Source organism: Aegilops tauschii, chromosome 6 (assembly GCF_002575655.3).
Source record: "Aegilops tauschii subsp. strangulata cultivar AL8/78 chromosome 6, Aet v6.0, whole genome shotgun sequence".
Classification (NCBI taxonomy): Eukaryota; Viridiplantae; Streptophyta; class Magnoliopsida; order Poales; family Poaceae; genus Aegilops; species Aegilops tauschii.
The window spans coordinates 146461035-146477246 of NC_053040.3; the positions used below are offsets into that span (position 1 = coordinate 146461035).

The window sequence follows — 16212 nt, forward strand, 5'->3', positions numbered from 1 at the left end:
GTAGTAGTAAAAGGCAACCCATCAATATAATCCTTAATAAGCACAAACTTCTCCGATACAGTGTAGTTTGGAGAATTCAAAAAGATAATAGAACAATCTTGTGTGGGTGCAATAGCAACAATTTCATGTTTAACATAAGGAACTATAGCAAGTTCATCTCCATAAGCATAATTCATATTGGCATCTTGGCCACAAGCATAGCAAGCATCATCAAAAAGGGATATTTCAAAAGAATCAACAGGCTCATAGCAATTATCATAGCATTCATCCTTCGGTAAGCATGAAGGAAATTTAAACAATGTATGAGTTGAAGAGTTACTCTCATTAGAAGGTGGGCACGGGTAGCTAATCCGCTCTTCCTCCTTTTGTTCTTCGCTCTCCTCATCATATTTTTCATCCAATGAGCTCACAGTTTCATCAATTTCTTCTTCCATAGACTCCTGCAAAATATTAGTCTCTTCTTGGACAACGGAGACTTTCTTAGTAAGTGCATTAATATTGGAATTGTATTCATAATTCTCATAACAATATTTAAGGATAGCTAAATTTTCAGGTCTATAAACCGAATCATCAAAATCTTCAAACTCTTTAAACATAGATTCAATTTCATAAGCACCCATAAAAGCAACAAATTCTTCTATTTGTTCCACATCATAGTAATCATATATACCATTAGCATAAGAAGCTAAGGTTTTATTATCATTAAAATTGCATGAAAAGGGAAGGTGTGGAGCCTTCATCCTAGAGCAACAAGTATAATCATATCTCAAGCATAGGTGCCTAGCATACCACTTCAATATATGAATTTGATCCCATAATAGTTTCCCTTTTTGAGTCAAGCGATAATCCCTAAAGTATTCACGTTGATCCAACGTTACTCCCATTACATAATTGAATGGGGTTTTCTCAGGATTATTAAAGTAGTACATAATATCTTTCACATAACCAACATCGAGGGTTTTAGGAGGTTCCCCATCTCCATGAGCAGCAAGTACACCTAATTTTTTTGGTATTTCGTGTTCCATATCCATAACTAAAGATAGAGAACAACTAAGAACAGCAAATAAAAATTACTTAGTGATAAAGCAAACAAGAACACACGAGAATATTCACCCCACGCTATTGCTCCCCGGCAACAGCGCCAAAAAAGGTCTTGATAACCCACAAGTATAGGGGATCAATTGTAGCCTCTTTCGATAAGTAAGAGTGTCGAAACCAACGAGGAGCTAAAGGTAGAACAAATATTCCCTCAAGTTCTATCGACCACCGATACAACTCTACCCACGCTTGATGTTCGCTTTACCGAAAACAAGTATGAAACTAGAAGTACTTTGTAGGTGTTGTTGGATAGGTTTGCAAGAATATAAAGAGAGCGTAAATAAAAGGTAGGGGCTGTTTAGATGAAGACACAACTAAGTTAGTTTTAGTAGAGAGCTTTTTGTCATGAGAAAGTTATTTGTCCCTAGGCAATCGATAACTAGATCAGTAATCATTATTGCAATTTTATTTGAGGGAGAGGCATAAGCTAACATACTTTCTCTACTTGGATCATATGCACTTATGATTGGAACTCTAGCAAGCATCCGCAACTACTAAAGATCATTAAGGTAAAACCCAACCATAGCATTAAAGCATCAAGTCCTCTTTATCCCATACGCAACAACCCCCTTACTTGGGTTTGTGTTTCAGTCACTCACGCAACCCACTATAAGCGAATCATGAACGTATTGCAACACCCTACAGCGGGAATCCCTCACGCTTGCGCGACACGGAGAGCACCATAGGACAGCACCAATAATAAAACATGCAACTCAAACCAATCTTGATCATCAAATAGCCCATAGGACAAAACAGATCTACTCAAACATCATAGGATAGCCATACATCACTGGGAAATAATATATAGCGTTGAGCACCATGTTTAAGTAGAGATTACAGCGGGTAAGAGAGAGGTTACACCGCTGCATAGAGGGGGGAAGAGTTGGTGATGATGGTGGTGAAGTTGTTGGTGAAGATTGCGGTGATGACGATGGCCACGGTAGCGTTCCGGCGCCACCGGAAGAGAAGGGGAGAGGGGGCCCCTTCGTCTTCTTCTTCCTTGACCTCCTCCCTAGATGGGAGAAGGGTTTCCCCTCTGGTCCTTGGCCTCCATGGAGTGGGAGGGGCGAGAGCCCCTCCGAGATTGGATCTGTCTCTCTGCTTCTCTCTATTTCTGCGTTCCGTCTGCTGCCCTTTCACTATTTCGTATATATATGGAGATCCGTAACTCTGATTGGATTGAAACCTTCGCCCAGATCTTTTTCCAAAAATTAGCTTTCTTGCGGCCAAAGTAGAGCATCAACCGCCTTACGAGGGGCCCACGAGGGTGGGGGCGCGCCCCCCTGGAGTGGGCGTGGGCCCCACCCTCGTGGCCACCTCGGGCACCGTCTCGCGCTGATTTTACTTTCCAAAAATCACAAATATTCCAAAATAATTCTCCGTCCATTTTTATCCCGTTTGGACTCCGTTTGATATGGAGTTTCTGCGAAACATAAAACATAAAACAAACAGGAACTGGCACTGGGCACTGGATCAATATGTTAGTCCCAAAAATAGTATAAAAAGTTGCCAAAAGTATATGAAAGTTGTAGAATATTGGCATGGAACAATCAAAAATTATAGATACGACGGAGACGTATCAGTCTTGCCATTGTACTTCTCGCTGACATCGGGCTTGAACGTGCGGTGGGACGGCCACTGGAACTGCCGTAGCTCACGGGTAAAGGCTGGGCAACCCACCTCGTAAGGTAGGCCGCCAGAGCCTCCCGGAGCCGGGTGGTCCGCAGCGGGCCCTGCCTGCTTGTCCGACTGGTGGCGTGTATCGCGCTGGCGCTCGATGGTGGTTCGAGCGTCTTCATGGGCTCGCTCCCGAAGAACTTGGCGTTGGTCGCGGTGGGTCAGCGGGTCGGACGACGCTATGGAGATGTTATCACAAGCGTCGTCACGACGGGTTGACACCCGCGGTGGTTGGCGCGGAGGAGGAGAGTGCACTGTGACCGCAACACCCCCGGTTCTTCCGCCGCTGGCATGTGGTGGCTCGGTGGAGCGCTGACCCGAGGGCCCCGCTGGTCGCGGATCATCTTTGTTGGCGACGGCGACGAGGCTCCGGATGGTGGCTCTCCACTCGTCGAGCTTCTCCGCAGTAGGAGGGAAGTCGAGAAGCAGCTGCGCGCGCCAAAGCTTCTGCTGGCGTGGGTGGTGGCAAGAGCTGCGTGGACCGTGGCGCGCTTCGACTTCTAACCACGTTAGAAGGAGCTCTACCACGGCCCAGCGGCTGCGTGCCATTATCGCCAGCACTCGGCGGGCATGTTGGCCTCCTTCGTCCCACAGGTGACGCACAGGGCTCTTCCCACGGCGGTGCTCAAGGTCACTGGCGTGGTGACGCTGCTCGTCGCGCACACCATGGGAAGAGCGCACTGTGGGTGCCGGAGTGGGCGTCCTGGAGGTCGTCGCGCCGCCCGTGGGTGTCACGGCGGTGACCCCGGAGGGCCCCACGCCGCCTGCGAGGCCCCCAGCTCCGTCTCTGGATTTTGTGGCGTGTGGCCCGCCGTCTTGCGTACGAACGACGCCGCTCGCCAGGCTCTGACTGCCAGAGCGATGTTGGTGCTCACGGGCCGCGCCTCGGGTCCTGTCCGCGACCGGGCCGCTACTCGCCCTCACCGGTACGGGCCGTCTGGCCCCCGATGAACCGACCGCCGTGGCCGCCTTCTTCTTGGGAGCCATGGCGACGAAGAACTGCTAGGCTAACAGCTAGACCAGATTCTCACAATAGCGTCCCCCTACCTGGCGCGCCAAAGATGTCGGTGGGAAACGACACCTATGGGATCACAAGAATCCCTACTACGGTTGCCGGGCGCGGGGTTGTGAGAAGAGCAGGATTAACAGTCAGCACAAGGATCGTTTACCCAGGTTCGGGCCGCGAGGGTGCGTAAAACCCTAGTCCTGCTTTGGTGGATGTATTGAGTGTTCTTGAGCTCTCGAACTAGCTACGGTGGTTGCGCCGTTCCAAAGAGCCGAATCAGGCCTACAGTACTGCGAGCTTATCGCCCGTATTACAGGACAAGATGCATTTAATGCATCACTTAGGTGTCCCTTAGCTTTATCGAGGACGGGAACGAGGCCCGTCCCGTCCGTCGCCGCTCCTCCTCGCTTCGACACGCGCCCTGGCCAGTGATGCATGCGGCGCCATGTAGGCAGGCAGGCAGCTGAGGTGGCGCGGTGGTAGGGTCTTCACGAAGATCTGCATGCCGCCACGCAGGCGCTTGCTGAGTTGGCCTGGGAGTCGCATGTCGCCACGCAGGTGCCTGCCCAGCTGGTCGGGCTGGCAGCTGCATGCTAATGGTGGTGGAAACTTGGCTGGTGCGGGCTTGGCAGTGGCCCCGCTGATGTCCTCGGCAAGGGCCTTGCCGGGGGCCCGGCAAGGGTCTTGCCGTGGCGCGCAGTCGTTCCCGGCAAGGGTCTTGCCGGGGGTCTTGTGGCTTTCCTCGGCAAGGATCTTGCCGAGGGCCGTTGTCTCCCAATCCTCATCTGATCTTGAGTATTCTTTGTCTTCACAAAGATCTGCATGCCACCATGGAGGTGCCTCCCGAGCCCTGGCCCAACGTGGTTGATGATGTTGGAAACGGTGGGCTCAAGGGTGGCGCGCTCCGCTGGTGTTGGGCGAGCTGCCCCGGCAAGGGTCTTGCCGGGGCCGCTGAGGCTGCCTCGGCAAGGGTCTTGCCGGGGGAACCTGCTTCGTCCCTCTACTCTTTGTGTTCTCGGCCTTGCCGTTGTCTTGTTTGTCTTGGGCCTTGGCTTCTCTCCGGCTTCCCTCCTTTGCACTGCTACGTGTGGCCGCGGCGCGTGGCTCTGACTGCCCATGCACAAGTAAAGGGGTCAAAAGGAGAGCCCCTACTTTTGTACACCGACACCTTCCCCCCTCTATCTACAGCGGTCCACTCTCCCGCAACCCGTTGTACCCTCTACTTTAACATGGTGCTTTATGCTTCATATTATTATCCAATGATGTGTTGCCATCCTATGATGTCTGAGTAGATGTTCGTTGTCCTATCGGTGGTTGATGAATTGCTATGATTGATTTAATTTGCGTGGTTATGTTGATGTCCTTTGGTGCCCATCATATGAGCGCGTGCATGGATCACACCATGGGGTTAGTTGTATGTTGATAGGACTATGTATTGGAGGGCAAGAGTGACAGAAGCTTCTACCTAGCATAGAAATTGATGCATACGGGATTGAAGGGGGACCAATATATCTTAATGCTATGGTTGGGATTTACCTTAATGAACGTTAGTAGTTGCGGATGCTTGCTAATAGTTCCAATCATAAGTGCATAGAATTCCAAGTCAGGGATGACATGCTAGCAGTGGCCTCTCCCACATAAAACTTGCTATCGGTCTAGTAAAGTAGTCAATTGCTTAGGGACAATTTCGCAACTCCTACCACCACTTTTCCACACTTGCTATACTAACTTTATTGCTTCTTTACTTAAAACAGCCCCAACTTTTTATTTACGTGTTCTTTATATTCTTGCAAACCTATCCAAAAACACCTACAAAGTACTTCTAGTTTTATACTTGTTCTAGGTAAAGCGAACAGCAAGCGTGTGTAGAGTTGTATCGGTGGTCGATAGAACTTGAGGGAATATTTGTTCTACCTTTAGCTCCTCGTTGGGTTCGACACTCTTACTTATCGAAAGAGGCTACAATTGATCCCCTATACTTGTGGGTTATCACATACTTCTGTGCAGCAATGAGGATAATCCTCAGATCACGGAGATAGTCCGCATCATTGCTACTAACATCTTTCAACTTATTTTTCTCTAGGAACATATCAAAAATAAACGTGGAGTTGCATCGCAAGCTATTGATCTACAGCATAAATATGCAAATACTATAAGGACTAAGTTCATGATAAATTAAAGTTCAATTAATCATATTACGAAAGAACTCCCACTTAGATAGACATCCCTCTAGTCATCTAAATGATCACGTGATCCATATCAACTATGTTGGGGAACGTAGTATTTCAAAAAAATTCCTACGATCACGCAAGATCTATCTAGGAAAAGCATAGCAACGAGCGAGGAGAGTGTGTCCACGTACCCTCGTAGACCAAAAGCGGAAGCGTTTAGTAACACGGTTGATGTAGTCGAACGTCTTCGCGATCCAACCGATCCAAGTACCGAACGCACGACACCTTCGCGATCTACACACGTTCAGCTCGGTGACTTCCCTCAAACTCTTGATCCAGTTGAGGCCGAGGGAGAGTTTCGTCAGCACGACGGCGTGGTGACGGTGATGATGAAGTTACCCGCGGAGGGCTTCGCCTAAACACTACGACAATATAACCGAGGTGTAAAACTGTGGAGGGGGGCACCGCACACGGCTAAAGATCAACTTGTGTGACTAGTCTCTTTACTCGTTCCGTAATGCATCATCCCGCAACTAACTCATTAGTCACATTGCTTGCAAGGCTTATAGTGATGTGCATAACCGAGAGGGCCCAGAGATTCCTCTCCGACAATCGGAGTGACAAATCCCAATCTCGATCTATGCCAACTCAACAAACACCATCGGAGACACCTGTGGAGCATCTTTATAATCACCCAGTTACGTTGTGACGTTTGATAGCACACTAAGTGTTCTTTTGGTATTCGGGAGTTGCATAATCCCGTAGTCATAGGAACATGTATAAGTCATGAAGAAAGCAATAGCAATCAACTAAACGATCATAGTGCTAAGCTAACGGATGGGTCTTGTCCATCACATCATTCTCTAATGATGTGATCCCGTTTATGAAATGACAACACATGTCTATGGTTAGGAAACTTAACCATCTTTGATTATCGAGCTAGTCTAGTAGAGGCATACTAGGGACACTCTGTTTGTTTATGTATTCAAACATGTACTAAGTTTCCGGTTAATACAATTCTAGCATGAATAATAAACATTTATCATGATATAAGAAAATATAAATAACAACTTTATTATTGCCTCTAGGGCATATTTCCTTCAGTCTCCCACTTGCACTAGAGTCAATAATCTAGATTACATAGTGATGATTCTAACACCCATGGAGTCTTGGTGCTGGTCATGTTTTGCTCGCGAGAGAGGCTTAGTCAACGGGTCTGCAATATTCAGATCCGTATGTATCTTGCAAATTTCTATGTCTCCCTCCTTGACTTGATCGCGGATTGAATTGAAGCGTCTCTTGATGTACTTGGTTCTCTTGTGAAATCTGGATTCCTTTGCCAAGGCAATTGCACCAGTATTGTCACAAAAGTTTTTCGTTGGACCCGATGAACTAGGTATGACACCTAGATCGGATATGAACTCCTTCATCCAGACTCCTTCATTTGCTGCTTCCGAAGCAGCTATGTACTCCGCTTCATACGTAGATCCCTCCACGACGCTCTGTTTAGAACTACACCAACTGACAGCTCCACCATTCAATATAAATATGTATCCGGTTTGTGACTTAGAGTCATCCGGATCAGTGTCAAAGCTTGGATCGACGTAACCATTTACGACGAGCTTTTTGTCACCTCCATAAATGAGAAACATATCCTTAGTCCTTTTCAGGTATTTCAGGATATTCTTGACCGATGTCCAGTGATCCACTCCTTGATTACTTTTGTACCTCCCTGCTAAACTAATAGCAAGGCACACATCAGGTCTGGTACACAACATTGCATACATGATAGATCCTATGGCTGAAGCATAGGAAATGACTTTCATTCTCTCTCTATCTTTTGCAATGGTCGGGCATTGAGTCTGACTCAACTTCACACCTTGTAACACAGGCAAGAACCCTTTCTTTGCTTGATCCATTTTGAACTTCTTTAAAACTTTATCAAGGTATGTGCTTTGTGAAAGTCCAATTAAGCGTCTTGATCTATCTCTATAGATCTTGATGCCCAATATATAAGCAGCTTCACCGAGGTCTTTCATTGAAAAATTCTTATTCAAGTATCATTTTATGCTATTCAGAAATTCAGTATCATTTCCGATCAATAATATGTCATCCACATATAATATCAGAAATGCTACAGAGCTCCCACTCACTTTCTTGTAAATACAGGCTTCTCCAAAAGTCTGTATAAAACCATATGCTTTGATCACACTATCAAAGCGTATATTCCAACTCTGAGAAGCTTGCACTAGTCCATAAATGGATCGCTGGAGTTTGCACACTTTGTTAGCACCTTTTAGATCGACAAAACCTTCTGGTTGCATCATATACAACTCTTCTTTAAGATATCCATTAAGGAATGTAGTTTTGACATCCATTAACCAAATTTCATAATCATAAAATGCGGCAATTCGTAACATGATTCGGACGGGCTTAAGCATCGCTACGTGTGAGGTCTCATCGTAGTCAACTTCTTGAACTTGTTGAAAAACTTTCGCAACAAGTCAAGCTTTGTAGACAGTAACATTACCGTCAGCGTCAGTCTTCTTCTTGAAGATCCATTTATTCTCTATGGCTTGTCGATCATCGGGAAAGTCAACCAAACTCCACACTTTGTTCTCACTAGTAAGCGTGCACATGCAACACACGTATAATTGTAGAAAAAAGTTTTGAGCCATATAGTTAAAACATAATTATACCGTATCAAACATGAACATAGTGCACTTCTCAACAGAACAACCATACAGAATTAACAAAAAACACATTAATACAACAATTCCTTAGTCAAACTACAAGTTGGCCAGAGATGTACAACACAACCGACTCCAACTCTACCTAATGACCTGCAGAGGTATTCATACAATATAATGGTTTCAAACATTCAAACATGCAAGATATATCACAGGCTGTATCAAATTGCATGATGACTGTGGTGCAGTTTCCCTTTATTTACATAACTAAAACAATAAGTATTCTGCTTGCAAGCAACACAATGGCCGGCAAAAGTTATCTTCTGAAAGGAAACACAATCTGCTCTCTTGCTGTACAAGTACAATCAGTGAAACCACTTCCCATACCATATATTTGATCTTCTGACCATCATTATGTACATCTAAAAGGTTTCAAAATCACAATCTTCTCAATCCTGCAAGAAAGAAAGGGTGGGTTCTGAACCTTCCTCTAACAAAGTCTCTAAAAGGTTTCAAAGTCACAATCTTCTCAATCCTGCAAGAAAGAATGGGTGGGTTCTGAACCTTTCTCTAACAAAGTCAGCTTCTATAGTTCACCCAATTAAATTTTATTGCGAGTAGTAAATTTCTTCCTTTTTATGCTCACCACCAAAGGAGAGTCTTTTTATAGCACAGAGCAAACATGTATGTACAGAGGTCTAATAATGAATCCTCCTATACATGTTCACCAATAAAGCAAATAGCTTTGATGGACTTACATAATACAGTACAGCTCGAAGAATCCTCCTAGACATGCATTTACAGAGGTCTAATAACGCTAAACCACAAATCCTCCTACATGTTCACCAGTAAAGCAATTGCCTTTGAAGCTCCAAGAACAATATTCAGTAGAATAGAAGTATAGAGACATAGTAAAGCCAAGATGGGACTGAACCTGGTAGTCCCGTCCGATCACTACAGAGGGCTTGACGACTTTGACGCCTCTGGGAGCAGTGGCAAGAAGTTCCGCCCGCCCGCCACCGTATACTCCAGAGGCACACACCAAACAAAAAAAAAAGCAATAGAAACCCCAATTCCTGGAGGGGGAGAAAGAATGGGAATGGGAGTGCAGGCGCGGACCTCGTCGTGGCCAGCGAGGGAGATCTTCTCCTTGTTGAAGATGGCGATGTAGAAGTCAAGTATGCAGCCCTCCGGCATGCAGCCGCCACGGCACCATCAGCATACAAAATAATCTGCATCACCGGTCATAGTCTCGTCAGGATTCTAGCATCGATGTTGCATTTTTCCAAGCAATTTATGACCTGCAAAAATCATGTTGTTCATATTATATAGAACGAAAAATAAGATTCTAGCATCGATGTTATGCATTTCAGTACTGTTTAACAGTCTCTTTTTTCATAACTATCCTAGCTAAAAAAATGTTTTTAGTATGTCTTGGGCTATTGGCTAATTCTGGGCATAATAGTCTCAAAGTGCATATGTGGTTCTTTGAGTATAGAAGCAGAACACAATGCTAGTAAATAAAAAGACTAAAATATAAAGAGTTGTGGAACGCCATCGCAGCTGATTACATTCGCGAAAATAAGGTAGAAGAGATAGTAATGGAAATGTACAGTCCAAAATGTAGAAGTTGAATGAAAACTTTAGTAAGATGAGATTGGCAGTTTAGCTTACCTACAACTGGGGCTTCTCTAAAAGCAGCAATTAGAAATGTTTGTACATGCATGAACTTGCTTAGTAGCTTTCTTCAGCACTTAGAAAAGAAATCTCACGATGATGATTTGTTGCTCACCTTGCTGCATGCTGCAAACCGACTAAGAGAACATTATGTGAAGACAAACCATGAGATTCAGGTAGAACTTGTCCTACAATGAAGGTTGCAGTTTTATTGCTGCAAACATTACCCGTGGATTCAGTCGTCAGTCTAAAGTAACAAACCAACTGTCTGCAATTGATGGGAGATATCCACTGATGTTTTTCTCTCATGCCAGTTGCCAAACTTCAAATCACACACAAAACATACCGGCGCACAGAGAGAAACGATGGTGGCAGATTTCGCATCCCCTGACTGGAAGAACCGGCGGCCATGGGACATGCGTCCTCGGCGCTCCACACCAATAGCAACAGAATGAGAGCAATGTCTGGCATGGAGTTCAGAGCTATAGTGTTTGCATCCTCTTCGCGGACCAACATCGCGGCGGCACCGGAGCTTGCGTTATGGGCGCAACAGCAATGGCGGTGTGAAGACATGTGTATATCTTATTTAGGAAATAGCAGCACAAGGCATTGTCTGTCTCCCACCAACAGAGGCAGATCCATCTCTTCCTACAAATGGGTTAAAAATTGTACTGAATCCGACATGGTTAATTGTATTGGCAAGTAACCACGGGAGGGGCACATACCTCGTACTCAAGCTGCAAGAAGTCGGAAAATCAAAGCACAATCCTCTCAAATCAGTTCAATCGATCCACCACCCAGTTGCTACGAAAAGTACCAATTCACTGTGTAACATTGTTGTGTCATAGCGCATCATCAAGGAGAATCCACTAATTCCATGATCGTTGTCGCCTTTCACGGCCAAGTAATTAGGCCTATGATACATAAGATACACTGAGATCAAACCTGAACATGCTAGCTTGTACAGTACTTATACATAAAGCAAAACATTTGGAGTTGGTCTTGTATGGAATATAAAGGGGGGAAAAGAGCAACTACCTGATTCATGGGTGGCGTCAGGCTGCTGAGGCTGCGCGACATCCAGATCGTGGCGAGCGTCCACGCGAGTAGTAGGCCAGCATGTGGAAGGAGATGGCGTTAAGGCTGGCGCGTCCGCAACTGGATGGATCGACGGTGGTCGCGTTCACGCAGCTGACGCCGTGAGACTGGGGCGTGGTGGAGGCAGTTTACACATAGTCCAGTACTTCAGTTACCTCGAGGGATGTGGTAGTGGCATGCCCAGATCGAGTGGATCCGGCCGGTGAGGCGCCTCGCGGCACCAGGGGGAGGCGGCGGACGTGGTGAAGGGTGGCGGCGAGCGCTGCTTCTTCCTCTGCAGCGATAGGTGCACGCTCTCCCGGTTGAGCACCAGCTACACCCGCCGCTCGTCCTCCTCTGAGACTCGTCGTTCTTCAGGCCGCCGTCCCCTTCAGCGCCGGAGGATAGGACCCCCCGGGATCCATTATAGGAGTTAGCCTGGGCATCTAGGGCGCGGGGCACGCGTGACGGTGGGAGCGCGGAGCTGCGGCGTCTGACAGGCGTGGGCGCGGTACGGGAATGCGGCGGCGCTGAGCTCGCGTGGGGGCGGCATGGTAGTGTGATGGCGCTGAGATTACGCGGAGGAGGTAGGGCACCGGTTATGGGAAGATGGAAAGGACTGGATCTGGAGCGGAGGAATTCTCGGGCATAACCAGCTCATCAACGTCGGGTGGAATAGATCCGCAAATTGGGGCTTCTGCTGGTGAGATTCGCGAGATCAAGGGGACGCGGAGCTGGTATCGGCAGACCACGGCGTCTGCTCCGCAGAACATTTGATCTGATCCGTTAATCCGAGTGACAGGTCATTGGTGTGATACGGACAGTAGGATATGTTTAAGTGGATTTGATTGTAGGATGCTGGTTATTCTGTGTACAGTTTTTTGTGTGACTTTAGGTGAATTCATGTTTGCTCTTTTAATATTAGCATAGAAGCATAGATATAGATATAGATACATGGATCCCATTTCAGATTTCATGGCCTCAAGCCATTTCGCGGAATCTGGTCTCATCATTGCTTCTTCATAGTTCGTAGGTTCATCATGGTCAAGTAACATGACTTCCAGAACAGGATTACCGTACCACTCTGGTGCAGATCTTACGCTAGTTGACCTACGAGGTTCGGTAGTAACTTGATCGGAAGTTTCATGATCATCACCATTAGTTTCCTCACTAATTGGTGTAGGAATCACTGGAACTAATTTCTGTGATGAACTACTTTTCAATAAGGGAGTAGGTACAATTACCTCATCAAGTTTTACTTTCCTGCCACTCACTTCTTTCGAGAGAAACTCCTTTTTTAGAAAGGATCCATTCTTAGCAACGAATATCTTGTCTTCGGATCTGTGATAGACGGTGTACCCAACAGTCTTCTTTGGGTATCGTATGAAGACACATTTCTCCGATTTGGGTTCGAGCTTACCATGTTTGAAGCTTTTTCACATAAGCATCACAGCCCCAAACTTTGAGAAACGACAACTTGGGTTTCTTGCCAAACCACAATTCATATGGTGTGGTCTCAACGGATTTAGATGATGCCCTATTTAACGTGAATGCAGTCGTCTCTAAAGCATAACCCCAAAATGATAGCGGTAAATCAGTAAGAGACATCATAGATCGCACCATATCTAATAAAGTGCGGTTACGACGTTCGGACACACCATTACGCTGCGGTGTTCCGAGTGGCGTGAGTTGCAAAACTATTCCGCATTGTTTCAAATGAAGACCAAACTCGTAACTCAAATATTTACCTCCACGATCAGATCGTAGAAACTTTATTTTCTTGTTACGATAATTTTCCACTTCACTCTGAAATTCTTTGAACTTTTCAAATGTTTCAGACTTATGTTTAATCAAGTAGATATACCCATATCTGCTCAAATCATCTGTGAAGGTCAGAAAATAACGATACCCGCCGCGAGCATCAACACTCATCAGACCGCATACATCAGTATGTATTATTTTCAACAAGTCTATTGCTCGCCCCATTATTCCGGAGAACGGAGTCTTAGTCATCTTGCCCATGAGGCATGGTTCGCAAGCATCAAGTGATACATAATCAAGTGGTTCCAAAAGTCCATCAGCATGGAGTTTCTTCATGCGCTTTACACCAATATGACCTAAATGGCAGTGCCACAAATAAGTTGCACTGTTGAAAGATCGTGGATGTCGCCTAGAGGGGGGGTGAATAGGTGCTTTAAAATAATTACGGTTTAGGCTTGAACAAATGCGGAATAAACCTAGCGGTTAATTTGTCAAGCACAAAACCTACAACAACTAGGCTCACATATGTTCACCAACAACTTATGCTAAGCAAGATAAACTACTAGGTGATAGCAAGATAAATGACAAGAAACAATATGGCTATCACAAAGTAAAGTGCATAGGTAAAGAGCTCGGGTAAGAGATAACTGAGGCACGCGGAGACAACGATGTATCCCGAAGTTCACACCCTTGCAGATGCTAATCTCCGTTTGGAGCGGTGTGGAGGGACAATGCTCCCCAAGAAGCCACTAGGGCCACCGTAATCACCTCACGCCCTCGCACAATGCAAGATGCCGTGATTTCACTAAGGGACCATTGAGGGCGGTCACCGAACCCGTACAAATGGCAACCCTTGGGGGCGGTCACCGAACCCATACACTTTGGCAACCCTTGGGGGCGGTCACCGGAACCCGTCAAATTGCTCGGGGCGATCTCCACAACCTAATTGGAGACCCCGACGCTTGCCCGGAGCTTTACACCACAATGATTGAGCTCCGAACACCACCAACCGTCTAGGGCGCCCAAGCACCCAAGAGGAACAAGCTCAAGGGTACCAAGCACCCAAGAGTAATAAGCTTCTCAACTTGTAACCTCCACGTATCACCGTGGAGAACTCAAACCGATGCACCAAATGCAATGGCAAGGGCACACGGAGTGCCCAAGTCCTTCTCTCTCAAATCCCACCGAAGCAACTAATGCTAGGGAGGAAAATGAGAGGAAGAACAAGAAGGAGAACACCAAGAACTCCAAGATCTAGATCCAAGGGGTTCCCCTCATATAGAGGAGAAAGTGATTGGTGGAAATATGGATCTAGATCTCCTCTCTCTTTTCCCTCAAAAACTAGCAAGAATTCATGGAGGGATTGAGAGTTAGCAAGCTCGAAGAAGGTCAACAATGGGGGAAGAACACGAGCTCAAAAGATAAAGTTCATTGGGGAAGAAGACCCCCTTTTATAGGTGGGGAAAAATCCAACCGTTATGGTCACAGCCCGCACCGAGCGGTACTACCGCTAGGGCGGTAGTAGCCCTTTGAAACACAACAGCGAGGGACAAAAAAGCCAAAAGAACCGTCGGAGCGGTAGTACCGCTTGACCTCACGGTACTACCGCTAGGGGTAGCGGTACTACTGCTTGCGAGTGGTACTAAAAAATTACATCTGTGCCTACCACCGCTGGACTTGTGACGAGTTTTTGATCCCGAGCGAAAGTAGCCACGGAAGTAGCCGCGGTAGTACTGCTCCAAGAGGTAGTACCGCTCCCAAGAGCGGTAGTAAAAAATTACATCCGCTCATGTCCGCGGTAGTACCGCTGCAGCCTTTTCAGAACACCAAAACTGACACAACTTCTGCAAACGGACTCCGAATTCGACGAAACCAAGTTTGTTGGAAAGCTAGCGACAAGGGCTAACACAATCTTGATAGAAATACCAATAAGAAGCAAATGAGGAAATGCCCAAAGAAAAATGGTGAGAACCCTTTCTCGGATAAGACCGGTAAAACCTCCAACATCGAAAACATCGTAGAAGACGCATGCAAACTCCGTTTTCGATGAACTCAAGCTTGTCATCAAGATGACCATAAGCTCTAAGACTCACAAAGAGAACCAAACAAGAACCAAGAAACATGATGCAAGGATGCAATGGTTTGAGCTCTCGACGAACGATACGATCAAGCTACTCACTTGAGAGCCCCCCCCTTGATAGTACGGCTATCGATCCTATAACCCGGTCTCCCAACTACCACCATGAGACCGGTAAAATAGAAAACCTATCAAGGGCAAACCTTTGCCTTGCACATGGTCCACTTGAGCTAGATGATGACAATCTTGACTCCCTCAAGTTGGACCACCTTTCTTGATTGCGTTGGCTCGATGAAGACTAGATGATTACTCCCCCATAGTCCGCTATGGGTGAGCCACTCTTCGGCACATCTTCACAAGTCCATTGTCACCACAATGGACGGCAAGCTTCAAGCACTTGATCTCTTCTTGATGCTCCACTTGAACTTGCACACGGCAATCTTGATGACGATCACCACTTGATGTCATCCTCTCCATGGGTTGAGTGATATATTCCTCTTGACGCAAGCCCATGAACACGTACCTAACCCCACATAGAACTCCCACATAGAACATGGGTTAGTACACAAAGCACAATGGACAATGCTTACCATACCATGGGATCACTTGATCCCTCTCGGTACATCTTTTACGCTTTGTGAGTTGATCAACTTGATTCACTCTTGACTTAGTCTTGATCAACCTAGAATCTTTCCAACTCTCTTCATTTGGATGATGTCTTGAAGGTAAACATGAATGATCACACAATCTTCTTCTTCAAGACATGCTTGCAAATAAGCTCAACTCTCACATGACCAATCTTTGGATAATTCCTTAATAGCACCTTGGTCAACACAAACTCTCCTTGAAACCAACACATGTACTCCAAGAAAAGCCTATGGACAAAACCTTCAAATATAACTCAAGGCAACCATTAGTCCATAGAGATTGTCGTCAATTACCAAAACCAAACATGGGGGCACCACATGTTCTTTCAAC

At 46.2% G+C, this 16212-nt stretch overlaps 1 protein-coding gene across 5 annotated transcripts; it reads right to left on the minus strand.

The window, feature by feature from the left end:
• Positions 1–8676: 8676 nt before the first annotated feature.
• Positions 8677–12138, minus strand: LOC109741821 (uncharacterized). Of its 5 annotated transcripts, XR_012187433.1 has the most exons (8): positions 11358–12138; positions 11045–11233; positions 10666–10967; positions 10435–10533; positions 10317–10333; positions 9577–9874; positions 9401–9476; positions 8850–9097 (listed from the first exon to the last, which is right to left on the minus strand). XR_012187433.1 is itself a non-coding variant. In XM_073501221.1 (6 exons), the coding sequence occupies exons 3-6, from the start codon at positions 10890–10892 to the stop codon at positions 9906–9908; spliced, it is 381 nt and encodes a 126-aa protein (XP_073357322.1). In that variant the 5' UTR covers positions 10893–10967; positions 11045–11233; positions 11358–12138; the 3' UTR covers positions 8677–9905. The 5 variants fall into 5 exon arrangements, 1 of the variants encoding a protein (XP_073357322.1); XR_012187434.1 differs by lacking the exon at positions 9401–9476 and having other exon boundaries at positions 9003–9097; positions 9762–9874; XR_012187435.1 differs by lacking the exon at positions 9401–9476 and having other exon boundaries at positions 9003–9177; positions 9762–9874.
• Between the last annotated feature and the right edge of the window lie 4074 nt (positions 12139–16212).